This window comes from Diorhabda sublineata, chromosome 5 (genome assembly GCF_026230105.1).
Source record: "Diorhabda sublineata isolate icDioSubl1.1 chromosome 5, icDioSubl1.1, whole genome shotgun sequence".
Lineage (NCBI taxonomy): Eukaryota > Metazoa > Arthropoda > Insecta > Coleoptera > Chrysomelidae > Diorhabda > Diorhabda sublineata.
This window is the reverse complement of record NC_079478.1, coordinates 23958005-23971650: the sequence shown is the minus strand read 5'-3', so window position 1 is coordinate 23971650 and position 13646 is coordinate 23958005. Positions and strand designations below refer to the sequence as shown.

The 13646-nt window shown below is 31.7% G+C and overlaps 1 protein-coding gene across 2 annotated transcripts in view; it reads right to left on the bottom strand.

The window, feature by feature from the left end:
- The window catches only part of LOC130444254 (uncharacterized), an 87066-nt gene that overhangs the window by 32274 nt on the left and 41146 nt on the right, over positions 1-13646 (bottom strand). Inside the window, exon 5 of one of the 2 annotated variants that reach the window (XM_056779317.1) lies at positions 9098-9283. In XM_056779317.1, the coding sequence (XP_056635295.1) occupies positions 9098-9283 (186 nt within the window). Of the gene's footprint in view, positions 1-3356; positions 3480-9097; positions 9284-13646 lie in introns of those variants that run through there. The other variant, XM_056779318.1, reaches the window with a different exon arrangement.

The following is a 13646-nucleotide window of genomic DNA, read 5'->3' as shown; positions in this document are numbered from 1 at the left end:
AGACTATTGCATGCACGTTCAAATTAGCCTGGGGGTGTAAATAAACTGCAAAAGCACTAGCTAACAGAAATTCTAATGTGGCCGCCAGGCCACTAGTGTATACCAGGCAATGTCTAGTTGATCGCGTTTTTTAGTTTTATAACATCCATCCCAATTTCAGCATCGAGGCTAAGTCCTAAGGCGACTAGTAAGCTCCTCTCAAAAGAGTTTTCAATTAGTTATCCTCGGATTCTTGAAAACTAGCGTTTCATGATCCATGTCTTTGTTGGGCTTGAAGAGAATGTTCAGTAGTTCGATATAGATACATCCAATGATATCCTCCACGAGTAGATCAGATTAACGATTATTGAACAAATAGTGAAATCAGTCACAGGTTGGCATCGATTACAAAAGTAAGCACATGAAGTCGGTTAGTAAGAATCCTTTGGGGTTCTCATCCGCGCATCTCTATAGGCGATAGTAAAAATTACATGAGAGAGGAGAGCAGAGTTTCTATGGGGTAGAATGCAGAATAAATTACCAGTTCTTCATCTGCATCCCTCTCACTCAAAGAAATGGAAGGGGGGAGCACAACACGTTCCTGGTAAAAATGCAGGTGCGCGTTCCAATACGCAGTATACGGTACTGTAGCGTACCCTTCTCATAGATCCAGTGTTTTGATTGTGCCCCGAAAAATTTGAAATAGCTATGTTAATATTCTTTGAAATGTAAATAAATATATTAGTCGAAAATCATTTCAAAATCACTATTCCTACATTGGAAATATCAACAAAAGGATCACTTTATTTAACTTTTTCAATAAATTTCAATCTACCAATATATTCCAATAGTAGATATCTTTAACGTTTCGACCTAATACAACTTGTCATTGACAAATCTGATAACTGTATGGATCAAAAGATCGCCTACTAAATATGGGATGATACGTATATACAATCTGTTTTAACTATACGAAGAAATCTTTATAATGAAATATATGTTGTTTGTGATTTCATGGTTTATCAATGAATTTTTCATAGTAGGATGAAAGATGAGACAAATTTTTTTCCCAAAAATAACCACATAAAAATTTATATTATCTACAGTTTCGAAATGGGATCTTGTAATATAGAAAAATCGAAAGAAGAACATAGGTCTTGCTTTTTTGTGATCATAGAAGGATAGTTATGATTGAATTTGAGCTTTTGGAACAAGGTGCCTTGGATATGAATATGGGAATAAAATCTTATGTCGCCGATTTTGACTAAATTTCGTACATGGGGCTTTCATGATATGAGAATTCCGGCTTTAAAGGGCAAACGATCGCAACAGCTTCCTGTCCAGTAGCCAAGCAGCCATTAGAGCTCTAAGCTCCAATATCATAAAATCCAAACTAGTTTGGGATTACCTAGAAAAATTAAACGAGATGGGCAAGATACATAAAATTACCTTACAATGGATTCCGGGACACACCGGAGCGAAGGGAGATAAAATAGCTGATAAGCTCGCTAAAGAGGGGGCAGACAAGCTCTTCATGGGACAGCTACAGAGCAATGGAAAAGAAAGTAGATAGGAGAAAAAACATTTGTTAGGATAAACTACAAGGGCTGAGACAGGCAAAGATTCTTCTTCTTCAGAGTAGATGTGCGGAATGTATAAACCTAAGTAAGAACAATCTACAAATACTAACAAGATTTTTATCGGGGCACTGTCGTCTCAATAAACACATGAAGACGCTAGACTTAGCAGATAATGGGGCGTGCAGATTTTGTTGCACAGAGTTCGAAACCTCCAGTATCCCAGCATGAAGAGGGGACACAATAGAACGTTTGGGTCGCAGTGTATTCGAGACCCTAAATTCACACATACATATATACATGATATGGGAATTCCGGTTTTGAAGGGTAAATTTTCAAGATAAAATAGATCAAGGAGATCGGTTCCGATAGTAGAAATTTTGCTAAACCAGGTTTAAGTGGGCAAAATTGGGTATGAAAATTGCATCAGGACTGGCTGAGAAGGGGTCGTTAAATTTGTTTTGCGATTAGACTGAAAATCTGGGACAAAAGGTATTTGAGGACAAGGAATTCAACGACAATATTAGTTTTACCATTGGACTCCAATGACAGGGTTAAAAAAATAAAAATCCCAAACATTCCGATTTTCGTCATCTGAAAAATAGTAAACTTCTCAAGATTTCGATAAAATTTTGATTTGATGCTATTGGGTAATGAGAATTCTTATATGATGATCGACTTCCTGCGAAAAATTCTTTTTCTAATACATTACTAGAAGAATTTTTGGAAAATTTGAGAAAATAACTCCAAAATCGATATCCTCGTATAAAAATACGTCATGATCCATTTTTATCTTCACAAAATTCAGGATACTTGAATTTTATTTAAATTTTCTGTAAAATGTATCTCTATTATTATATGTTCCACGTCTATGGGATATTAATGTAAAAATATACAGAATACAGAAGTTAAATGATGTTTGAGAAAAAATATATTATTCTTATAATACCTTATAATTTAATATAACAATTCATATTTATTGGAAATCGATTGGGCTGAAAATTATGAATCGAGCTAAAAATTAATTGCATAGTATTTTTCAAATGAATATATAATATATAGATAGAGAATTCATTTCAACGATTTTGTGTGAAGAAAAGATACCTGAAAATGATAATTCGATTTCTCCAATACATCGTTTGTAGAAAGTATACTCTTTAACCAAAGCACGACTGGTTGGCATCTGGTATTACACAAAATTTCCGAATAATTTTCTTCTAAATTTCACTAAAAATTCAATCACGACAGAATGGTCTAATAACAGTGATGCCTATATTACATGGATATGAATAATTCATAATATTCAAACACAGTAATAATGGAAAAACCTATTGTTTTTTTGGAAAAACAATTTATTGGGAATTTTAATTTGAAACGACTATAGCCCTCGAACTATAATATGTAGACTTATGCGGTATTGGTGATTGTATTTGTATTTAAAGACATAATGTAAAGGTGCACCCTTCTAATAGACTTATGCAGATGGCCTGAATTATATGAAAAAACTTGTATCCTATATTTTCTGCTAACCCATCTGAAAGGGAAACATTCGCAAGATAAAAATTCGGTCGAAATTACTATAACTATTGGAAAAATGATACATTATTTATTATAATAGGCTCAAACCAACTAGCATTTATTCAAGAATTGAATATATAATTAATTATATGTTCCTATTACGATTTTACAGGCAATTTCCGATGACCATCAATGAATTTCCAGAAGGTATTTCATTTCATATTACATCTAACAATGCAATCCGTTAAAGAAAATTGAAGATGTCTTGACCGATATACTCACATGACCTTCTCAAGTTGGTATTTCGATGCGTCATAAATTAAATGGAGAAAGTGAATAGTCGTTTGCGTTAGTTTCACAATCAATGACATGAATAGCAAACTATACTAATACCAAGAGAACACTAATATAAAGAGTATTGATTTATTTATTACTTACTCTTTTATTTGAATATGGGTGAAAGAGAGGAGTATACTGAATATACTTAGTTGGAATCGTATTAACGTTTGCTAGGCAACATTGAATGCGAGGTATTAGTTTTTGAAAGTGGAATTGTAAGATGAAAAAGAGCAATTATTGATAAATGCAAACAACTGACACAGCGGATAAATACTTATATGAAATTTTTTTATTAGGTAGTGGAAAAGCATCGTGATGTTTTTGGTTTAATAAACTTATTGGTTGTTCAGGATGAGGGGTTTGTAACAAACTATGTCCAGGCTTGTTTATATTGTGCTTTTGGTAATAGTGATTATGGCAATTCTATATTTTTATCTTATCAAAAATGTGGTGAAGCCTAAAGTGCATACAAGGTCTGACATTTGAGTAATTGAACTGAAGCTGTGAAAATAAACCTAATTATAATTATATCCTTTATAAATAAAAGTATTTCCATTTTGGATCAATACACCTACACCAGTGATTTTTCCAGGCGTTGTAGCAATTCTGCAATTCTTTAACTGGAACCTCCGTCACCACCCTCATCACAGTTGTTGTCCTGGATCGATACAAAGTGCGTTCCTTTGATTTTAGAAGATAGCAAGAAAATGCAGGGTTGTAATAACACAGAAATGTTTACGGAAGCTAAAAACACATTCATCATAAGTTCTTCGCTAAAGAATTCGCACTCGATCCAGGTGGAATGAACTCATTATGGTTATAAAAAAAGCTGATGACCTTTCGCTTTTACTCAAGCGAGCTTTGTTAAGTTCTGGATCTTCTGGAAATATCTTACGCTAACTCTGGCGCCTTGTTTCGGGATCGTACTGAAAAAACTTTCATCACCCATAATAATGTGATCGAGAACGTAGAATTACAACCGACGGACTTAGAGAATAGGACTCGTGTAAGTTGTGCGACAAACAATGTCCCTCCTCTGTTTTACTTTTTATGAATTAGCGAATCATCACCAAACACATTTAATAGTCGCCCATAAAGTTGCAGCTGGAAGTGATACTTTAAATGCGAGTGATTTGGTGTTACGACGATTCAAGCACAGTAACAGTACATTTATTATTAAATATGATGGTCCATAAAATATAACTAAAATGTTTGGTATCTTCAATATCTGATGCTTGTGGTCACAGGAATGGTCAATAAAAATTTTAACGACGTGATTGCTATTAACTCAATGAGAATTTGCACAGTGGTTTCATACCAAGCGCTAGTGATAGCGATCATTCCGACTCATTGTGAGGTATGTATAGAGATAATCAGGTTGATTGTCTGGAGCACTGAGTTAATGAGGCCATTTGCTTTTGCACGGTGGCTGAATGTAACCACTGAAATTTATACCTGGTACTGCAATCCAGAGATGAGTTCCAACCCAGCTTTTATATATGAAAATAAACTAGCAATGGATGGTTACACCAATAATTTCAAAATTAAGTTGTAACATACCATTCGGCTAGTTACTTTTTTCTTCAATCATTTTAAATACTCCTTTGTTCACGTATTGTGGTATAGTTGTCACAGTAGTCACACGGATTCATTTATTCTAGCTTTCGAGTTTTTAAAAAAATTAATTTATTATCGACCTCCCACTCCATTCGAGAAATTCAATAAAACCTCGAAATTGATTCGAATTCTTCCTCTGCCTATCTACACTACAAGTAAAAGTGAATTTTAATACATTTGTGGTGATTTTAATCTTTATATTCGCTGTTCTACAGCTGCCAGGTTGGGAATTTCCATAACAAGGATACAACACCAGATTACAAATGCAACGCACTCCAACAACTGGGAATTCAGTCTGAGTTTTTTTACGCAGTTAATGCGAATTTACTATTTTTTCAATTTATTTGTTGCTATTGTTTTTAGCAATAATTATTATTTTGGATAATTATGTCCGGGAATAGTTTTGGATTGTTTAATATTTTTTCAATTTAATTCATAAAGTGTTTCCAGTTTTTACACCTTTTTTATTAATTTTTAACGTCGTTCCATAAAAAGCTGGTGGTGTCCAATTCAATATTAATTTAACTGAGGAAGTCTCCTGCCGGGAATTTAAGGTTGCAAAATAGACGCCCAGTTAAACGTATAGTTTACTGATTACTTGGGTGGTGTGTCTGATCAATATTAAAGATTTTCGTTCAATAAATTCATTTTTTAGTATCCTAACTTCCCCGTAGTAATTTATCGTGTATTCGCAGTATACTGGAAAGCAGTATACAATACAAAATTTGCTTTGTTGTTACGTAGAGCAAGTATACTTTTTACATGTTCTAGATCATTATTTTGTTCCAAATTAATTCAGTTATTTCATTTTATTTTCTGTTTTCGACAAATTGTAAGTATGTAGGTATTTTCGTTTTTTTTCTTCGTTCCGTCGTAAAAACTTGTTTAAATTTATCGATTTAGGAAATATTTGTGCTACTGCAAATATTTTTTGCAAAACTATCGCTGCAGTAATGGAAAGTATTATCGCTAGTTTATTAAACGATATACAGTATGGTACAAATGAAAGGAATAAATTTATTATTTCGTAAGCTGGCGAAAAATACTGAAACCCCTTAATTTTCATCTCTGAGTAATCATCGCTAAAAGTTTCAAATGAAATATTATTTGAAAGGTTATTTAAATACCTCTTCAGCCATATCAATATATATAATTAGAAATTAATTTTTATCATTGCAATTAATTATATTATTCATTAAATATGACAAAATCTAAATTAAGTACTCAAATTGTTCACCTTCAGCTGAAATATACGTATATAAGTACGATTGACATGACCGTTTAGTAGAAATGGAGTTTCATCAGAGAAAAAAACCTTTTTTAAAGCATCGCATATTATTATTTTGTTCCAATATAATTTAATAAGGTTCAATTGGTCTATCAAATTCATTTTCTGTGAATTGTTAAATGGTCCATATCATATCTAATGCTACTTGTCGTGAAGTAGCATGGGTTTTATCTTGAAAAGTTAACAGAACATCTAGTAGTTTGTTTTCAGATAGTGGTTTTCAACTACCTTCAGGAAGGTCCTTGACATAATTCGTTTCTCTGAATTTCTTCTCAATTTTGTTTACAGTCGATTGTGAATTTGGTTCTAGGTTGGAGTATTTATTATTGAATAACGTATATACTCAATGTTGATGTTCATAAGGAAACACGATTTTTAAGAAAGGTAAAAATTAGGTAGATATGACATTTCATTACCACAAAATTTATTTTTGGGTGGTAATAAATACATCATAGCAATACTTAATACATTTTAGTAGGAAATATGTTGAAATTTCATTAATAATATTCGTGACATTACGCAAATCAATTACTGTACATATTGATATTGATATTACAACACCCATATTTCCATTTAAAAATGATGACGTCATCACGCTTACATAGATTTCACCAAAAATGGAAAAGAATCCTCACGTGTACGAAATAACGAATTTATTCCTTTCATTTGCACCATACTGTATACATTGCCACAGACACACACACACACACATACACACATCGTGTTATTCGATCTCAAAACATCAGTTTATCAGTCGATTCACTAATAGAGCTATCCAACTATCAGATCCAAAAATTCAGATACAAAGCTATTGTAAAAGCGAAAATAATTAATTCTACAAAACGTTATAGATCACAAACATGAAAATGTAAAACACTTTTCCTTACCATATGTACAATAACTTTCTCAATAACTAACTATTTCGATAAATATTATATTAGAATAAGTTCAAAAGGATATTGGCAAAATAAATCACTAAATACCATAAAAATTTAAAAAGTAATATTTTTGATGGGGTTCCTTGTAATTATTGTGACACTGTTTAATCCAGACATTTTAGTATTTAGAAAAAAAGATTACGAGAAAAAATAGAGTTGCATTGTAATTGATAAGAAAATAGTTATTTATGCAGTAAGTGCAAAAAGTAAGTGTTTAGTGCACGCAACGTGAATTTGTCTAACAAGGCCATTAGGCCGAGCTTGACAAGACGTATGTTTGAAGCATTTACATTTGTGTTCATAAATTGAAATCATATGGCATTTTAGAAACAAATGAATTTTCTAGTAATTTCGTAATCCAGTACATAGTAAATATGATTGATTATAAAATCCGGAATTTTTTGAAACGTATTAATATCTCACAGAAAAAGGACTAAATATTTGGATCATTTGAATGTCTTGATCACAAACCTCTGTGCCATAATGACAAATAAGTGCAATGAATATTTATTGTATTAGTGCAATAAAGATCCACATTTTCCATTAAATATAGTTTATTAAAGTTACGCTTATTGCATGAACGTAGAAAAAATATATTTTATAAATACAATTTATAAATACAAACATAAATGCCACAATCACGATTACTATGTTTTGGATAATGCAACTCTGCAGTTCTAGAAATGTCAGTCAAAAATTATTTTTAGCAATTAAACAAAGTTTAAAAATGATTAATATCATTGGAAAAATAGATGTTAGTGATGAAGAAGAATTTGTAATCATCGACGGCATTATTGATTCTTTTTTATTTCTTTTTTTACCATAGGTTCCTTCATACATCATTGAAATCAAGCTACTTCCACGTTAGACATTTAAATATAATAAGAACATATCTTCAAAATACAAAATTTTAGATAATAAACAATTATAACACACATTACATCTAGTACCATAATTATCGTTATTGTGATCCTTATAGCAAATGTATTATCTATTTTATTTCACTCGTATCCACCCTGAAAGAAGCTCCGAACCATCTTTTGGCAATAAGTGATGTAGGTGTGTTCAAATCACGCCATCACAACTGAATTGTAAATTGAGAAACTGAAATCTTATTGTATTGATGTCTTTCAGTTAATTTACCTGATGGTATAAAGTTCATGGTCTCAATTATAGCGATCGTGTTTCGTAACTTATGTGAATTAACTAAATCGTTGAATGCCGGAGAATTTTATTATTATTTTGCAAATGTGATCGTGAGAGAAGCGCAACACTTGCGTTAATTTCAATAGATGGGATGGTACCATGTTTTATAGTGCATACCTTGACATTAAAATAATTCAATAAGTTGTTACGATAGAATTATGTAGATAGAGCCCATCCTGATGTTTCCTAATACATGAAAATGTGAAGTCTCAACTATTTATAAGTATTGTTATAATGTACAATGGAAAGAAATCAAGAACATTCCGTATTCAAATTTATATTGTGAAAAAAAGATATAGAGTAAATCTTCAGTTGTGTCAACAACATTTACTTTTACTTCTTAATAATTATATTGTTGCTTCTTAATTTTTAGAATTATTGCGGTTCAGTATATTGACGGCTCATCATCTAAATGTCTCAAATATGTTAGCGTATGTTGACCTCAGCTTCCTTCACATTTTCTGCTACTAATATTTCAAAAACTGATCGGATATGCAGATAATAATGGTTTCACAGTTTGGAATGAAATAGGATGATGAACTCTCAAGATCATCACTAGAAAAATTCATTCGTTCCTATTTATATTCTCATATTAATTTGGAAGAATAAAGGCATTTTCAGTACCAAATACTTACATGTGGGAACCGGAGGACATGGAGGGTCTGCACAAGCAAGTTCTTCAAGATGACATTCAAGAGCATTGGGACATTTTATGCCATCGCAAGGATCCCTGCATCGACATAATGGACAACCATCAGCAGATAAAGAAAAACCATGTGGGCAGAACATTCTACATGTGTGATCTGCGCATGGCTTTGGTGCTAAAACAAGAGAAGTTATCATCATCATTTTAATTTAAATTTTGAATTTTGAAACTTATGAATTTCAAATTTTTACAAAAACTAATACAATTCAATACCACCGACAATCTCAATTAATTATTTCCCAGACGATGATTAAGTATTTCGATAGCTTGGAAACCGCTTGTTTTAAAACTTGTCTTTTTAATAATGTTTGGAAGAAGGATAAAATTTTATCTTTTATATGAATGACGTTAGGTATTGTAATAATTTTTTGATAAAAATTTTCATTAGGTCATCAATAAGATAAAAAAAAATAGAACTGCATTGACGAACCATAAAATATCAAAAAAACACAAATTCAGTTATATATATATATATATATATATATATATATATATATATATATATATATATATATATATATATATTATATATTATCTTTGTTTTCTTGTTGATCTTCTTTAATAATGAAACTTTATTACTAAGAGGCGAGTATTTTTGCAACAATATGAAACTGCAAATGTGTTTGCTAAGTAGTTGCTAGACATTAGACACCTCGACCGGATTCATCACATTACCCTTAGATTTCTGTCACATAACAGATTTGAAAGAGAAGCGTATTTAGCGTTTTTTCCCAGATATAGCGCAACAGTTCATAACAATAATTGGCTGGGTGAATTAGCAATTTTGGTGGCGAAAAATAAGGATGTCGAGGATCTCAATGCGATCATTCCGGATTTTTTTTTCAGGACTGTTGGTTTCCTTCAAATCAATCGACACCGTTATGAACTAGGATGACGTAGTCAACTATCAACGGAGTTTTTTAGTTCACTGGTATTGCCTGGATCACCACCTCAAAATTTGCAGTTAAAAGTAGGACAAGTTATCATCATGCTGTGTAACATTAATCAACCTCGACTGTGCAATGGAACAAGACTGGCTGTGAAAAAGGTGATGAATAACGTCATTGAGGCATCAATCATAAAGGGAAAATACAAATTAGAGGATGTCTTGATCGCGCATATACCGATAATTCCGACGGATTCACCATTCGATTTTAAACGTTTTTAATTTCCGGTACGTCTGGCCTTTGCGATGACCATAAATAAATCGCAAGGCAAGTCGTTGGAAGTTTGCGGAATCAACTTGGAGTTTCGCGCATGGACAATTATACGTCACGTGCTCACGCGTCGGAAAAGCGTCATATTTGTTTATTTACACACCTCAAAACAAAACAAAAAATAAACGAGTAGTTTTAGCTTTAAGCTTTAAATTGAATAACAGACTGTATCACAACCGTGTGTGTCTGTCAATATCAAATTAAAACCTTATAAATAGCCAGTATTTCAGGAAAACTGAAATATAAATGCAATATAGAGTGTAATTGATATAAAATAATAATAAAACTTCATTCATACCGAGAATTTTTTTTATTAATTTTAATAATAGGAATCCTTCCTTTTGTTTTAAGTTTATTTTATACAAAAGTTTAGGTCTTTTATTTATCAATTGAAGCAGTACGAAGTCTGCTGGGTCAGTTAGTGTTTTATAAATTCCTTAAAATATGAAATCCCTTTAATTCAATAGTGTGATAAAATAAAGATTTTACATGTATTTAAGCTGAATGTAAATTTGTTTGGAAATCATTAAGTTGTAAATACTAATTATACGTACATGGCCACCTAGTTTTCTTGATTTTTATTTCAAATCTAGGTATGAATGTCAAGTTCGCTTTCTAAGTTTATACATAAAAGACAATTTGAACTTATCACCAATTAAATAATAATACGAGATTTCGATAAATATGTAGACTATATGTTGCATAAAGTAGGACAAAACCTTCTAAGCAACAAAAAAATAAATTTTTTATAAATGTTTTTTGGGAGTATAAGAAAGAGATAGTAGAGATTTACTTCATACTCGTATATCAATATTGTTATTTTAAATCGCATGCTTACGAAAACACTATTGTTCTTTATACAGAGTGTTCCGGGATTAGGGATGCAACATCGCTCATAGACTCATGCAACATCAACTCACTTATATACATTACTTATGTTTAAAAGGAAATCTATATTTTTGTGGCCACTATTTTGGATGTATGTAGGAAGATCCATTAACTTTAAATGTTAGGGTATAGGTGCAGTAGACGATAATAATATAATATGGAAAGATATCATGCTATTTTGTTATATAAATTGAAATGGAGACACTTAGCTAATATTTTTCTTACAGTTTGAATGTAAGAAGCTCCGTTAATTACTTTGATAGATATGAATCTAGAAATAAATCGTTAATCTCAGTCCGAGAAAAACTTTTTTATGTAGCGCTGGGTTCTTAGGAAATACTTTCAGTATTAGTATTTTGAAAATTCAGCATTTCAAAACTCTTACAAGAATTGTGTAAAAGAAGTGAACACAGATATTGGTATAGTTTGCCTGTGCATTTTAGTCGCTTTACGGATAGTATATTTAGGTACACCCAAAAATGTTTGGTTCATCAGTTCATCTTCTATTTCATCAAGTCAAAAATATAAATCTTCCATGTGATTTTTCTTTTATCATGTTATAGGTTTAGTAAATGAAAGCTTTTTGCGCACTCTTTGATTCTAAAGTGACATAACACTAGTTTTGCAAATTTTGTGCGGGGACCGGCACTTGTTTAGTCCAACTTGCATTCCACAACATGCAAAATGAGCTTGTTCCACAAAATGAGTTATATTTTATCGTTCTTTCTTTTCGCAAAATTCATTACATTTTTATTACATTTAAATTTTGCTTATTCGACTTATTTATTTTTTAAAATGCAAAAATATTTTTTTCAAAAATATAAACTGGAAGGAAAAGCAAATAAAATACATCCATGTAACTTATTTGAAACTTTTCTTGAAGAAATGTATGGCAAAATGCTAATTTACTAAATGATGAGACAGATCAAAAATTTTATAAAATCATATGAAGATTCCTCATAATTATGTTTCTTTTTAAGTCAACCGAAATGCTATTTACATATTACATGTGATACATTATCTTATATTTTTCATACAACGATCAATCCTGAAAACCAGAATCAATGAGAAAATAATTTTCAAGCGCCGGAACTTAGTCGTCACATTATGAACTTGTTCAGGCTTACATCTGTCTGAACTTGTTGAAGCGTGTCTACAGTAGAAGCGTGAAATCTTGCCTTAGTGATTAAATACTTACTTATATTATTGAACATTGATGATCAACATGTGATTATAAGACGAAAGGCTGAATATATTGGTTATTCATATCATTTGTTACATATTAAGCTTTTTTCGGAATTGAACATGAAATAATTGTCTGCACCATGGGTATCACCAACATTAACAGTTACGTACAAGTAATCTCGAAAAGAAATTTGCAATCATTTTTTAGCACTGCAGAAACAAGTAGAAAAGACGTTTTTTTATAATATTAGTAACAATGGATGAGTTATTGATCCATGCCGTGATGTGAAAACCAAAATGAAGAGTACCTAATGCGTAGAAATATCGAGGTTCATAAGAAGATTTTATGGAGAAATGAAAAGACCGCAAATTATTTTTAGACACGATAATACAAAGAATCAAAACAGAATGTAAAGTAGAAAAAGGATAGAAATTCAAATAAACAGATTACATATGATGTCGATATACTTCGAAAAGAATGCCGAGAAGTTTTATTATGACTAACTAACAGGGCACATTTCGGCAATAGAGTACGAGGATGTATAGATATCTAGTTAGCCTAGACCAGTTCCATGCATAAAAAAATATTGCATTACCATAGCATCCAACAATAACTTATTAGAAGTGTCAGTGTAAAGTTTAACGTTAAAAAAGTAAACCAGACTTACGTAACAAATTAAAAGAAATAAGATGTCCACCGAAATTGTGAAAATAGAAAAATTGGAGTACCGAACCATCATCAAGTACTTAAAAGGGTTAAGAGGTAAGCAGATTTACGAATATATGCTTAACACCCTTGGTAATCAATGTCCTTCGTATGCGACCGTGAAAAATTGGACTGCAAAATTCAAGAGGCAAATTTTCCATTGAAGATGATGACCGATCGGGAAGGCCAGTTTCTGTATCATCATATAGTTCACGTCAATTTGGACATGAAAAAAATTGCTGCAAAATGCATCCCCAAATGTTTGAATGTTGTCCAAAAGCGTGCAAAGGTAGAAGTATCCCGTTCGATCTGTGCTCGAATGCTTGAAAACGATGTAGACTTCTTAAACCGAATTGTTACTATGGATGAGACTTGGGTACATTTCTACTATCCAGAAACGAAGCAACAATCGATGGAATGGCGACACTCTGGTTCTCCAAGACCTAAGAAGTTTCGTGTCCAGAAATCTGCTGAAACAGTTC